Below are 15327 nucleotides of genomic sequence, written 5' to 3'. Positions count from 1 at the left end.
TGCCAGGTAAAAATATGACAGACTGGCTCCATTTTAATCTTCCTTCAATATAATGGTCAGGTTATTGCATCGTCAGTTTAGAAGAGGCACCTGCAAGTTTAATCAATATCACAGCTATTGGGTATTTCACACCAATAACCTCAAATGTTTAGTATTCAGTACCAGAAATGACAGTGATTATGTTATGGGATCATCCAATTCAATATTATCCTTGACCTCCTGTGTCCTGCTGAAGGTCATTTGTTATGTCAGATTATAGAGAGGCTCATTTTCAACCCATAATGCTCAGGTTTAGTTAACATGCATTTGAAGAAACTTATATCATCAAAGCCAAACCTTCCCTGGGTTAATACAAGCTCACATGCGTTGAGATACTGCGGGCAATACGACCTCCAGTTCATCTCAGGGTGCATTACAGATGGCTGAAAGTAGGTGAACATTTACCCTGGGAGCTATGTGTAACAAGCACAACTGTGCTCTACTGGGAACACCGACAAAGATCGTTAGCAGTATCTGTGGCCCATAATAACAAGCAGGAATACTTGCTGAGCTCTGCCACAATTGAAAAGCTGCTTCTCCAGGGCTACACCCAAAATTATGATAGTAGACCTCACCAACATGAAATCAAATGTATTTCAGACACTGCTCATTCAAGAGAGGTACTGGGGAAAATTCTGGGAATTATATAGCAGCAAGTCTTAGATCAATGGTAGGCAAACTACTGAAGAGATTCTTAGGGACAGGATTTACAAGCATTTGGAGAAGCATCGTCTGATTAGGGATAGTCAGCACGCCTTGTGTGGGGCAGGACATGCTCTACCAACCTGATGAAATTCTTCGAGGAAGCGACAAAACAAATTGATGAAGGTAGAGAGGTGGATATGGTGTATATACGGATATTAGTTTGACAACATTCATGGATGCTGACAACATCCACGGCAGTGTCATTCAGAAATTCAGGAGACTTATGATTCATGGAAACTTGGAAAAATAGATTCTGAATTGGCTGGCCTACAGAAAGCAGAGTGTGTTATTAAATGGAATATATTCTTTCTGGAGGTCCCTAACCGGCGGTGTTCACAGGTTGGTGGTGTTGTTGATCGTGTAAACATTCACAGATTATGACAGGACATTAACACGAAGTAGTGCTGGGCTGAGAAATGGAAAATGGAATTCTTTCCAGAAAAGTTGGAAGTGATATACTTTGGAACGTCAACCCTCAAGGCTGAGTACAAGGTTAATGGCAGAATTCGTGGAAGTGTTGAGAAACAGAGGGGTCTTGGGACCCACGTCCATAGATCCCTCAAAGTTTCAGCACAAGTTGATAAGGTTTATGATTTGTTGGCCTTTGTTAGTCTGGGGACTGAATTCAAGAACCATGAGGTAATGTTGCAGCTCGATAAAACACTAAATGGACCACACTTGGAATATTGTGTTCAGTTCTGGTTGCCTCATCATAGAAAGCTTGTGGAAATTTTAGAGAGGCTGCAGAGGAGATTTACCAGGATGCTGCCTGGATTAGAGAGCACGTCCTATAAGGATAGGGTGAGGGAGCTAGGAGTTTTCTTTTTGAAGTGAAGGATGAGAGGTGACTTGATAGAGGTGTACAAGATGATAAGAGTCATAGATAGAGTGGGCAGTCCGTGACATTATCCCAGGTGGAAATGGATAATGTTTTAAGGTGCCTGGAGGAAAGTACAGTGGGAATTTCGGAGGTTTTTTTTATACACAGAGAGTGGTATGTGCATGAAACGTGCTGCCAGGTGGTAGAGGCAGATATGTTAGGAAAATTTAAGAGACACTTAGATAGAAAGTTTTTTACACAGAGAGTGGTGAGCGTATGGAATGGGCTGCCAGCGATGGGGGTGGAGGCGGATACAATAGGGTCTTTTAAGAGACTCTTGGATAGGTACATGGAGCTTAGAAAAATAGAGGGCTATGGGTAACCCTAGGTAATTTCTAAAGTAAGTACATGTTCGGCCAGCATTGTGGACTGAAGAGCCTGTATTGTGCTGTAGGTTTTCTATGTTCCTATGTTTCTACTAATAAAGAATAACATTCCCAGCGTTGGGAGAGATGACCTCATTATTTTTACTAACAGAGATAAAGTGAATATCACTCAGAAGATGCTGCATATACGATGAAATTGAGCATACTATCCGATCATGTGCAGCATGACTTCCCTTACGCTTCACTTTCTCTTCCGTTGCAACCTAGTCCTTGGTAGCAGCGGCTAATATGAAACGATATATATTTAATATGATTAAAGGAAAGTACAGGAGGGTGTCAGAGGTTAGTAACTACGTACACACTGCTAGGGTTGGTAGTAGATGCAGATGCATTTGGTATGTTTAGTAGACTCTTAGATGGGCACATGGGTGAAAGAGAAATGGAGGGCAAAGTGGGAGAAAAGGATTGGAGTGGGTTAAAAGATCAGCACAACATCATGAGCCGAAGGGTCAGTACTGTGCTGTACTGTCTATGTTCTATGTTTTGCGAGGAATATGGCCCTGGAAGATCCGATCCAGTTTGCTCCAACGTTAGGCTTGGGAACTTGACATTGAGAGATCCAACTTCAAAGCCACTACTTCTTAATTGACAGGTCTCAACTGACTGAATGCCGAAAAACTCATTGCTGCCTGGAAATGTTAAATAGACAATACAGCATCAACACTGAGTTGCACACTGCCTCTTGGCTTCAGTTCACTTGGAGCTCGCAACAAGGACACATTTCTCAACCAGATTGGCTTAGTTTTAATGTAGCAAGCTGTGCTTACAATCTGCAAGTTTGACCTTGTATTCCTGTCACACCAGGTGCACCAAATCCTGACCTAATTATGTTGTATAAATGCATAATTCAATTCATCTCATTCATCCAATTCATTGGAATCACCGCAAAATTACACATCACAACTGTTGTATTCATTTGCAAGTATCCATTCCAACCTCATTGCCCAATCAGTGGGGCATAAGCCTTTTAAATATTAACGAGAAATAAAACAAAACTTTATTCCAATACCTGCAGTTGTTTCAATAATTTTTGTCGTGTTCCTCAAACCCAGGAAGTCAAACTGGTAGAGTCGCCAGGACTTCTGATCGGCAGCTTCAACAGAGTGCTTCCTCCATTTGTAAACCATCTCATCTTTTGGGTATCCATCTGGTAAGGGAGTAAAGAAAAAGTCTCAGTGGTCAAACGCACAGCTCTTTGTGTACAACTTTGCACATATGTTATCCTAGGCGGTGCCATTTTTGTAACACAGTACTGAGTACCCCTTCCACTGGGACACCAGTGAATTCTAGGTGGATTATAGGACCCCTTTCAGGCAGATGAGGATCCTTCAGTGTTGTTAATGTCCATCTTTACCGAAGAGTCCTGTGTCATTGAGAGGGCAAACAATGGTTGGACAGAAGGGAGGGACCAGTTCATCCCCTGCGGAGTGGTAGCTCTTGCTCCTTCAAGCTCCATATTAGGTGAAGCCATGGGAACTGTCCTAAAGGGTGTTAGGGATCATTCTGGAGTTATGAGATGATGCAAACAACAGGAATTCTGCAGATGTTGAAAATACAAGCAACACACATCAAAGTTGCTGGTGAACACAGCAGGCCAGGTAGCATCTCTAGGAAGAGGTACAGTCGACGTTTCAGGCCGAGACCTTCCGTCACGAAGGGTCTCGGCCTGAAACGTCGACTGTACCTCTTCCTAGAGATGCTGCCTGGCCTGCTGCGTTCACCAGCAACTTTGATGTGTGTTGTTATGAGATGATGGATAGCATAATTATGGATGAACTAAAATGAGGCCCAGGCTTCAGGAAATAAAAGCTGTACATAATTTTTACTTCCAACAGATACTTTGCGGCTAGTAAAATCAGTCATTGGGTGTGAGACATTTTGAATCTGTCCCGTTGAAACTACATGGGGAAGCAAGAAGGTGCATGTTCCTGCTATTAGCACATTGCCAAAGGTATATCCCTGCTGCAAAATGCACAGTTCAGGACAGGTTTGTTTTGTCACTTAATCCTCTGATTAGTTGTGTATTCATGGTAATGTCAAAGTAACTGTCATCACTGACAATAGATTAAAATGAAATCGTTAAAATAACTGAGCCCAGAACACACTCACTCTTACGACTCAAACGTTCCTTTTATTTTGCTTGTGCATGAGGAGAACAGCATGGGCTCCTGTCACCCACACTGCTCTGAAGGCTGAGCAGAAGACTTCTATTTTTATAAAGAACTGGCTTATCAGTTACAGATATTGATTGTTGTATATTGTATATATTACAAATTCCTTACTCATAAGGTCAATAACCATTCACAACAGAGGTGTTAAATTCAATCAAAACTTCAAGCAGACAGCCGATGAGTTAGTAAAGACAATAGAGCTTTAGTTGTTGGGGATGTTTCACATCCTTCTGTTATCTCGACTGTCTCTGGCACCCTTATTGTGCAAAGGGATACTCAATTTTAGAAAGAACTTTCTGGAAAAGTTACTCACTACAGAGGCCTCTATTTTGCCTGACGACACACTGCTGCTGTGTATCTCATCTGTAGTAAGCAGAGGTGTTTCCGGTGGCCTCATTTCAAAGGTTTCGCTTGACTACAGGCTACTGTGGAAGTTGCCTTACCGCAACTTCCACAGTACCATCCCTCAACGCCAACAAAATGAGTATTTTTTCATTCTAACACACACAAAATGCTGGAAGAACTCAGAAGGCCAGGCAGCATCTATGAACAAAAGTACAGTAGACGTTTCGGGCTGTGACTTACCTCATAGGACTGGGAAAAAAAGGTGTCAGAGTAGGAAGGTGGGGGGAGGGGAGGAAGAAACGCGAGGTGATAGGTGAAACTGGCAGGTGGGGGACAGGTGGTCAAGAGCCGGGAAGTTGATTGATGAGAGTTATACAGGGCTGGGGAAGGGGGAATCTGATGGGAGAGGACAGCAGGCCATAGAACATGAATGATACCTCTTCCCACCCTGTTACTTGAAAAATTTCTATCTCCTTCTCTCAATTCCTCCATCTCTATTGCATCTGCTCTCAGGATGAAGATTTTTATTCAGCATACACGCAGTGGCCTCTTTATTAGATACAAGACTTGCCTGTTCAAGTGACCACTGATCGTATATTTTCCAGACTTAGCTTCCATGTGTTTTGAGTTTTAGTCAGTCACAATACAAGGTACTTACACTGGGGTAGATGAAGGGACTGAATCAGTTGAAAATTGTAGGACGTCAAGTGAAATTGTTTACTTCCATCCTGTAAAAAAATGGAATATGCCTGCCCTTACCCAATTGACTAAGTGGTATACTTCGTGTTCACCTGGTCAGGGGTTCAAGTATTTAAAAAATGGGGCTACTTGAAAGCCCTTTATACTTGTTAATCACTACTTGTCAGACGATATTGAAATAGCTAGGGTATTCATCACTTCACAACTCCAAATCAACCGGTTTCACTCCTCTCAATGTTAATTTTATTACTTCAGAGCTTTGCTTTTCAATCCACCTTTGCCCTTTCAATTATTTTTTTGCCATCAAACCCAAAAACTTCTATGATCTCTCAACTTCTCAGTGATTGCCCCTATATATCAGGAGGTAGACAGAAGGAAACTTCGCTCCATAGTAGAGATGTCAGTACCTGAAAGGCAAAAATCCAGAGGAGATCTGTGGAAAGTTTTTTTCAGCTAGAGAATGGTTAGCACCTGGAATGCACAGACTATGAGTAGTGGAGGCAGGTATTCTTATTACATTTAAGAAATACCTAGAAGAGTATTTAAATTACCAAGGCATGGAGTTTATAAACCAAGTGCTGGTACATGGGATTAGTACTGATGAGTACTTTCAATGGCGGTATGAACATGGTGGGGTGAAGGAACTACTTCTGTGTTACAACACTTTATAGAACTTGGAACATAGAACAATACTACACAGTATAGGCTCTTTGACCCATGATGTTGTGCTGATCTGTACAATCCTAAAATACAACCAATCTAACCCTTCCCTCCTAGACAGCCCATAACCCTCCATTTTTCTTACATCCATATGCCAAACTCAGAGTCTCTTAAATGTCCCTATTGTATTAGCCGCTAACAGCACCTCCCGCAACCTGTTCCAGGCACTGACGACTCCCTGTATTAAAAAAATCTACCTCTGATTCAGATTCAGATCCACATTCACTTATTTAGCATATGTACATCCGAACGTATAGTAAAATGCATTGTTTGGCATCTCCCTTGAACTTTTCTTCACTCACCTTAAATGGATGCCTTCTAGTATCGGCCATTGTCACCCTTGGAAAAAGGTGCTGGTTATCCACACTAAACCTCTCATAATCTTATATTGTACACCTCTATCAAGTCACCTGTCATCCTCCTTTGCTCCAAGGAGAATAGCCCAAGCTCACTCATCTATCATCAGTTACCCATTCTCTAATCCATATTCCATGTATGGCTGGAATATCAAAAAAACGCTTTGGATAATCAGATAGCTCTTCTGAAAATTCAGCATTTGATGCTGCAGTAAATTTATTCATTCCATCGATGCTGCCTGACCTGCTGAGCTCCACCAGCATTTTGTGTATGTTGCTTTGGATTTCCAGCAAATACAGGGTCTCTTGTGTTCATAGCTAGAGAACAGATATTCATGCTATCAGGTTGGAGGATACCCAGACAGAATATGAAGTGGAAGTTAGATTTCTCTAACTTCTATAAATCTCCTCCTCCCCTTTCTCTCTTTTTGTCATTTCCCATTCTGATTCCCTTCTTACCTCTTTTCTTCTCGTCACTTACCTGTCACCTCCCTCTTTCCTCCTTCCTTTTCTCCTATGGTCCACTCTCCTCTCCTATCACATTCCTTCTTCTACAGCCCTTTAACTTTTCCACCTATTACCTCCCAGCTTCTTACTTTATCCCTCCTCCCCCATCTGCCCATCTTTTCTGTCACCTGGTTTCACCTGTCACCTGTTGTCTTGCATTCATTCCCTTCCTGCAACTGTCTCATTCTGGGTCTTGCCCCTTTGCTTCCCAGTCCTGATGAAGGGTCTTGATCCAAAACATCGACTGTTTATTACCCTCATTGATGACGCCTATCCAGCTGAGTCCTTCCAGCATTTTGTGTGTATTGTCTATCATCCATCTACTACCTGCAAGACTCAATACTGAATCCTCCATCTTATGTTAACTTGCTCTTTCTTTCTGTTTGTTGCGAACTGGGCATTTTGGTCTGTCATCTTTTTGTTTCTTTTCACTTTGTTTGTATGCTTATGTCTCAGTGAACCAAACTATATGACATTCCACAGACAGTACAACATTAGCAAAACAGAGAAAAAAGCTTAATCTGATTTTAACTGCCATATTATTTCATCCTGTCAGTGAAATTCCTTTTGTTTTACGTATTGCCCTCCTCCAGCTTTTCTGCTACCTTGGCAAACACATTTCTCTCCTTCTCAGTTTTAGAAAGAGAAATGTTAACTGTTTCATTTTCCACGGATTGTACCTAGACTGCAGAGGATTTCTGGCATTTTCTGGTTTTATTTCAGATTTTCAGCATCTGCTGTTTTTTTTTGATACATCAATGGATTGCACTTCAGTCTGTGATTCTGCCAGCTCACTCTTGTGAAAGGCAAAAGATTATAAGCTATGATACTGTAGATGAATTTGGGAATTCTTCCAGTATTCTGGCCAAACTTTATTCCAGAACAAATATCACCATAATACAGATTATCTAGCAATTACAATATTATTACTTGTCCAAACATGCAGTATGCAAATTATGTGAACATAAGACTTCTCCACAATCTTTTCAAAATGACCCATAGCATTTCACAAGCAAAGCTTTCTTACAAAACATGCACTCAAAGGCTGCTTAATTAATACTTCTTGTACCTAATAAAGTGGTCACTGAGTGTATGTTCATAGTCTTCTGTTACTGCAGAACAACCACTTCAAGATTTGATCTATTGTACCTTTAGTCCTTAATTTCACTTGGTCCGTTTCTGATACCTTCCTCCCCTTTCTTGATCTTTCTGTCTCCATGCCTGGAGACAAATTGTCCACTGACATCTTTTGTAACCCTACCAATTCCCATGGCTATCTCGACTATACCTCTTCCCAATGTGTCTCCTGTAAAAAATACTATTCTTTTTTCTCAGTTCCTTTGTCTGCACTGCATCTGTTCCCAAGATGAGCGTTTCCTTTACAGTACATCAGAGATGTCCTCTTTCTTCAAAGAACAGGGCTTCCTTCCTTAACTATTGATACTGCCCTCACTTACCATCTCCTCCATTTTCCAGACATCCATGTTCACCCCATCTTCCCACCGCCTTAGCAGGAATAGAGTTCCTCTTGTTCTCAGCTACCATCCCATGAACCTCCAGATTCAACACATTATTCTCTGCCACTGCCAACATCTTCAATGGGATTCTACTACCAAACATATCTTTACCTCCCACCCACTCTCCACTTTCCATGTGGATTTTTCCCTCCATGAATTCCTTGTCCAGTTTCCTTCCCCACTAATCTCCTTCCTGGTACATATCCCTATAAGCAACCAAAATGCTACACCTGCCCATTCACCTCCTCCCTTACTTCCATTTGCCGGCCCAGGCAGTCCCTCCAGTTAAGGCAACACTTCACCTGTGAATTTGCCGGGGAAGTCATCCAGTATTTCTGATGTGGCCTCCTCTGCTCTGGGGAAACTCAACATAAATCGGGGAACCATTTTGTCAAACGTCTCCACTCCATCTGCCAAGAGCAGAATTTCCCAGTGGCCAAGCATTTTGATTCCTATCCCCATTCTCATTCTGATACGTTGGTCCATGGTCCATAGCCTCTTCTTGTGTAACAATGAGGATACTCTCAAGATGTAGGAGCGAAACCTCATTCCATCTGGGTAGCCTCCAACCTGATGACATGAACATTGATTCCTCCTTCTGGTAAAAAAAATTCCCTCTCTCTTCCCTCCTTCTATTCCCCACTCTGGTCTCTTACCTCTACTCCTCACCTGCCTATCACTTTCCCTTATGTCTTGCCTTCTTCCCTTTCTCCCACAGTTCACTCTTCTCTCCTTTACGTTTCCCACAAACCTGGCATCACCATTCATCTTCCAGCTAGTACTGCTTCCCCTCCCCCACCACCTTTTTATTCTGTCGAATTTTCCCTTCCTTCCCAATCGTGAAGAAGGGTCTCGGCCCAGACGTCGACTGTCTATTCATTTCCATAGATGCTGCTTGACCTGCTGAGTTCTTCCAGCATTTTTCCTGTGCTGTGCATTCAGAGATGCTATATATAGCCATATAACTATATAACAATTACAGCACGGAAACAGGCCATCTCAGCCCTTCTAGCCCGTGCTGAACTTTTACTCTCACCTAGTCCCACCGACCTGCACTCAGCCCATAACCCTCCATTCCTTTCCTGTCCATATAGTTGTCCAATTTAACTTTAAACGACAACATCGAACCTGCCTCAACCACTTCTGCTGGAAGCTCGTTCCACACAGCTACCACTATCTGAGTAAAGAAGTTCCCCCTCATGTAACCCCTAAACTTTTGCCCTTTAACTCTCAACTCATGTCCTCTTGTTTGAATCTCCCCCACTCTCAATGGAAAAAGCCTATCCATGTCAACTCTATCTATCCCCCTCATAATTTTAAGGACCTCTATCAAGTCTCCCCTCAACCTTCTACATTCCAAAGAATAAAGACCCATCCTGTTCAACCTTTCTCTGTAACTTAGGTGATGAAACCCAGGTAACATTCTAGTAAATCTTCTCTGTACTCTCTCTATTTTGTTGACATTTGTCCTATAATTCGGTGACCAAAACTGTACACAATACTCCAAATTTGGCCTCACCAATGCCTTGTACAGTTTCAACATTACATCCCAACTCCTATACTCAATCCTCTGATTTATAAAGGCCAGCATACCAAAAGCTTTCTTCACCACCCTATCCACATGAGATTCCACCTTCAGGGAACTATGCACCATTATTCCTAGATCCCTCTGTTCTACTGCATTCTTCAATGCCCTACCATTTACCATGTATATCCTATTTTGATTAGTTCTACCAAAATGTAACACCTCACATTTACCAGCATTAAACTCCATCTGCCATCTTTCAGCCCACTCTTCTAACTGGCCTAAATCTCTCTGCAAGCTTTGAAAACCTACTTCATTATCCACAACTCCACCTATCTTAATATCATCTGCAAACTTACTCATCCAATTTACCACCCCATCATCCAGATCATTAACGTATATGACAAATATGACAAATAATATATGCTGTTCTGTATACCACTGTTGTAAAACATAGTTTTTGAGTTACTATTGCCTTCTTGTCAGGTTGAAGCAGTCTGGCCATTCTCCTCTGACCTCTTTCATTAACAAGGCATTTTCACCCACAGAACTGCCGTTCACTGTATGACTTTTTGTTTGAGGCACCATGTTCTGTAAAATCTCAAACTGCCCTGCCTTGCACCACAGTCAGATTCACTTAGATCACATTTCGTCCCCATTCTGATGTTTGCTCTGAACAACAACTGAATTTCTTGACCATGTCTGCATGCTTTTACATATTGAGTTCCAACTACATGATTGGCTGATTAGATGTTTGCATCAATGAACAGGTATACTGATGTACACTACTGTACCAAATAAAGTGGCCACTGCATGTAGTTTTAGCTGACACGTGGATGAACTCAACGGCATCTCATAAAAAATGAATAATTTCAATCTTAATATCACTGGGTGTTGGCGCGTGGCCAAATGGTTAAGGCATTCATCTAGTGATATGAAGGTTGCTAGTTCGAGCCTTGGCTGAGGCAGCGTGTTGTGTCTTTGAGCAAGGCACTTAACCACACATTGCTCTGCGACGACACTGGTGCCAAGCTGTATGGGTCCTAATGCCCTTTCCTTGGACAACATCGGTGGCGTGGAGAGGGGAGACTTGCAGTATGGGCAACTGCTGGTCTTCCATAGAACCTTGCCCAGGCCTGCGCCCTGGAAACCTTCCAATGCGCAAATCCATGGTCTCACTAGACTAACGGATGCCTATAATATCACTGGACTGCAAGTTCAGAGAACTAGTCAAGAGGGTTACATAACTTAGAAGTAACAGGGTGACCTTTGGTAAAAGTGACCACAGGGCTATCACACACATGTGACTAGTCACTGACTAGTTCATTAATTCATTAGTTCTCAGCAGAGGAAGAATCTTGCCATCATTCCTTAGTGTGGGTTGTGTCGGACTGTGATTGACTTGAAGATTCCCTGAAGTGAATGAGCAGCACTCCCAAATGTACGAAAATGCAACTAAAAGATGCATTATAACTTCCTCAATTATAATGCAACTTTCTCATCATGAGTAAAAGGAAACATTCCTTCAAAAGAACTTTTAATCCCCTATGAACAGATTAATTTGAGAAATTCCTAGATCTTTATAGAGCTGTGCCATGGAATCTGAATGGCTCCTGAGAAGGCATCTCTTCCACAAGCTGATATTTGCATTAGTTCATCAGCTCTCTGAATATTATAGAGAGTTGAAGAAGAGTCATCATTGGATTAATTGTATTCTTCCATACTACTTGAACTCATTTTCTAACAATTATTATTAGAATAGTACAAGGCAAACAAAACCTTTTAAAAGAAACAAAGAATTATTTGCAATGGATGCTTTGTAAAGGAAGATGGATTTCTAATTTATTTGACACATTTATGGTGCATGTAATGATGAATCCAAGAGTTTAGAAGAAGAAATTAAAGGCGCAAAAGCCTTTCAACATATGCATTGACGAGCTGTCTCCCATCTTTATATTTTCAATGGTATAGAATAACACAAGGTTTGGAATCTACCATTTGGGCTCATTCTTATTGGCAATAGCCATCATTACAATTATAATTTGGATACTTTACGAGGCTCCTAATCTACACTGTGGCCACATCATTAGGAACCACCTGTACCCAATAAAGTAGCCACTGAGTGTATGTTCATGGTCTTCAAGATTCGATATGTTGTGCATTCAGAGATGCTCTTCTGCACACCACTATTGTAACGTATGGTTATTTGAGTTATTGTTGCCTTCCTCTCTGCTTGAACTAGTCTTCTTGGACTGGTCTCATTAACATGCATTTCGCCCACAGAACTGCTGCTCACTGTATGTTTTTTTTTGTTTTTCACACCATCCTCTATAAACTCTAGAGATTGTTGTGTGCGAAAATATAAGGAGATCTGCAGTTTCTGAGATACTTTAACCACCTCATTTGGCACCAACAATAATTCCACAGTCAAAGTTACTTAGATCACATTTCTTTCTCATTCTGATGTTTGGTCTGACCAATGGCTGGACCTTTTGGACACGTCTGCATACTTTTATGCATTGAGTTTGCTGCCACATGATTGGGCAGATTAGATATTTGCATTAACTTTCCACAGTAGCAGTATAATTACAAAAATTTAAAAAAACCTGTTAACATAAAATTAAATTAACATAATTTATACGTAAGTTACACGACAAAAATAAACTTAAAAGTCACAACTCATTGGGCGGGACAGAGAGAAATAAACAGTGGCACTATTAAAGATTTTCAGTTTGGTTCAAGAACTTGATTGTAGCGGGGAAGAAATTGTTGTTGAAACTTGAGGTGTGCGTCTTCATCTCATGTACGTTCTGGTTTATGGCAGCATCGAGAAAAGGGCATGGCTCAAATGGTGGGGTCCTTGCCTTCCTGAAACATCGCCACTTGTAGATATTCTTGATGGTGGGGAACGTGAAGGATCTGGCTGAGACCTCCACCCTCTACAAGCTCTTGCACTGGAGTTTCCAGATTAGATCATAATGTTACCAGTCAGAATTTTTTCCACTGTACATCTGTAGAAGTTTATTAAAGTCTTCAATAACCTGAATCTCCTCAAGCTTGTAAGAAAGTAGAGACATTGGCAGACTTTCCTCACAGTTGCATCTATGTGCACAGCTCAGGATAGGCCCTTGATCTGACAGAGCTGACAGAAGGCAAATGACAGCACTTCTGCCCTCTACTGGTGCATCACCCTAGGTTTTTAAGTTCTGGCTTAGAACTTAAACTTGCTTCTTTTATGAATTCACAGGTGAGATTGTGAATGACTAAGTCATGCTCGACAGAGCATAACTTAATTTCTCTCTTGGCTGATGGGGTCATAAATAAGTTATCAGTGGATGCTGGTGAGGTGTTGGCAGATTCTGCTGTGTTGGCGTTGGATTGTGTGGCAACACTTGTGGGCTGCCGCCACACATCCTTGGGCGAGCTGTTGTTAATGCAAATGATGCATTTCACTGTATTTGGTATATAAATCTGAATGTGGTGGGAAAGGCACAGAAATAGTTCTGGATTTAAATTCTCCCTGATAGCTACTGGATATTTCTAGCAACATGGTGTGGAAAGGTCTGAGATGAACTGCTGGTAGTAGCGTTAGATACCTGTTTCACTTCTTTAAGTGACCACCCATTCTGGTGCCAAATCTGGATGGCAAAGTTCAGAATAAACTTTATTATCAGAGTACATACATGTTGCCACATACAACCCTGAGATTCTTCTTCTGCAGGCATACTTACCAAATCTATAGAACAGTAACTATAAAAAGGATCAATGGAAAACAAATTGTGCAAAAGCAAATATAAATAAACAGTAATAAATAACGAGCATGAAATAACAAGATAAAGAGTCCTTAAAGTGAGTCCATTTGGATTGGGAATATCAAAAATAGAATGAGTGTACCTATCCTCTTTCATTCAAGAGCCCGATGGTTGAGGGGTAGTGACTGTTCTTGAACCTGGTGCTGCGAATCCTGAGGTACCTGCACCTTCTACCTGATGATAGCAATGAGAAAAGAGCATGGCCTGGGTGGTGAAGATCTTTGATGATGGACGCTGCTTTTCCACGGCAATGTTTCAAGTAGATGAGATCAATGGCTGGGAGGGCCTTACCCATGGTGTGCTGGGCCAAATCCACTACTTTTTGTGGATTTTTCACCCAAAGGCATTGGTGTTCCCGTACCAGGCCACTGGGGTCTATGCTGGTGCTGCAATGGAGACCATCACACCTGACTTTTCAATCCTACGTATAGAAGGATATGTTCTGAAGGAAAAATAAGGTTGTTTTCTCTGAAGCATTAGAGACTGAGGGGGACCTGAGAGAAGTTTTTAACATTATGAGAGACACAGAGCAGAAAGCAATGTCTTTTCCACGGGAGCAAAATGTCTAATACTAAAGGGCGTGCTTTCATGTGGTAGTGGGTGGGGGAGTTCAAAGGAGATGTGCGGGCCATGTTGTATTTACATAAAGATAGGTGGGTGCCTGGAATGTGCTGCTAAGGGTGATGGTTGAGGTGGATATGACAGAGGTGTTTCAAAACCTCTTAGATAGGCGCATGAATGTCTAGAGAATGGAGGGATATGGACTGTATGCAAGAAGAAGAGATTAGTTTAATTAGTTCAGCAGACATTGTGGGCTGATTGGCCTGTTCTTGTGCTGTACTCTGTTATATTCTATGTTCCATTTGCTTAGCAATGTGCTGCTCGATATGCTGCCTAGTGAAATGTAGGTTCAATGTAAAAGCATTGCAAATATTGCTGATAATTATCTCATAAATATTTATTCCTTGGCATTTCCACTGTGGCTGACCACAGTAAATAAAGCAGTGAGCAAGGCATTGGTATGAAAAATTCAACTGAATTTCCACTCAGTTATTCAAATCAAACAACATCAATCTAAATGGAAACCAAAGTGCCATCCAGAATGGGATCACGTTTTCAGAGAAACAGATGGTCTGTTTGCTTTCTGCACACAGTCATAAGGAGATAGACATCGCTATTATCTTTGGGCAGAGACAGCCTTCCTGAGATAAATGAAGTGTTTGCTAAGGAAAGTTAATAGCCTATTTGCTTGCAAATTCATTATTATCAACATCCAGATACATCCCTCATATCTGTACTAAAGTTACTCGCTGGTATATGGCCTTATTATACCCTTTCCATATTGTTCATACTGCCTGTGACATGATGCCCCTTTAAAACAGAGATAAGTGGAATTTCTTGAGCTAGGGAGTGGTAAATCTGTGGAACTCATTGCCACAAATGGCTGTGGAAATCAAATTGTTGGGGATAGCTAAAATGGAAGTTGATAGATTCTTGATTAGTAAAGGTATTAAAGGTTATGGGGAGAAGGCAAAACAGTGTGTTGAGAGGGGTGATAATTAAGCCATGATGGGATTGAGCAGACTAGATGGGCCAAAGATATTACATTAGTTTTACAGATCAATGAAAGGTTATGGCATGGAAAATTGGGTGGGAAGTTGTTAA

The 15327-nt window shown here is 41.4% G+C and overlaps 1 protein-coding gene across 1 annotated transcript in view; it reads right to left on the bottom strand.

Annotated features, from left to right (window-relative positions):
• Positions 1-15327, bottom strand: part of LOC134349733 (gamma-aminobutyric acid receptor subunit gamma-3) — a 771468-nt gene that overhangs the window by 291622 nt on the left and 464519 nt on the right. Inside the window, exon 6 of the mRNA XM_063054505.1 lies at positions 3020-3157. Within this exon, the coding sequence (XP_062910575.1) occupies positions 3020-3157 (138 nt within the window). The remainder of the gene's footprint in view (positions 1-3019; positions 3158-15327) is intronic.

Source organism: Mobula hypostoma, chromosome 7 (genome assembly GCF_963921235.1).
Source record: "Mobula hypostoma chromosome 7, sMobHyp1.1, whole genome shotgun sequence".
Lineage (NCBI taxonomy): Eukaryota > Metazoa > Chordata > Chondrichthyes > Myliobatiformes > Myliobatidae > Mobula > Mobula hypostoma.
This window is presented reverse-complemented; position numbering and strand designations above follow the sequence as displayed.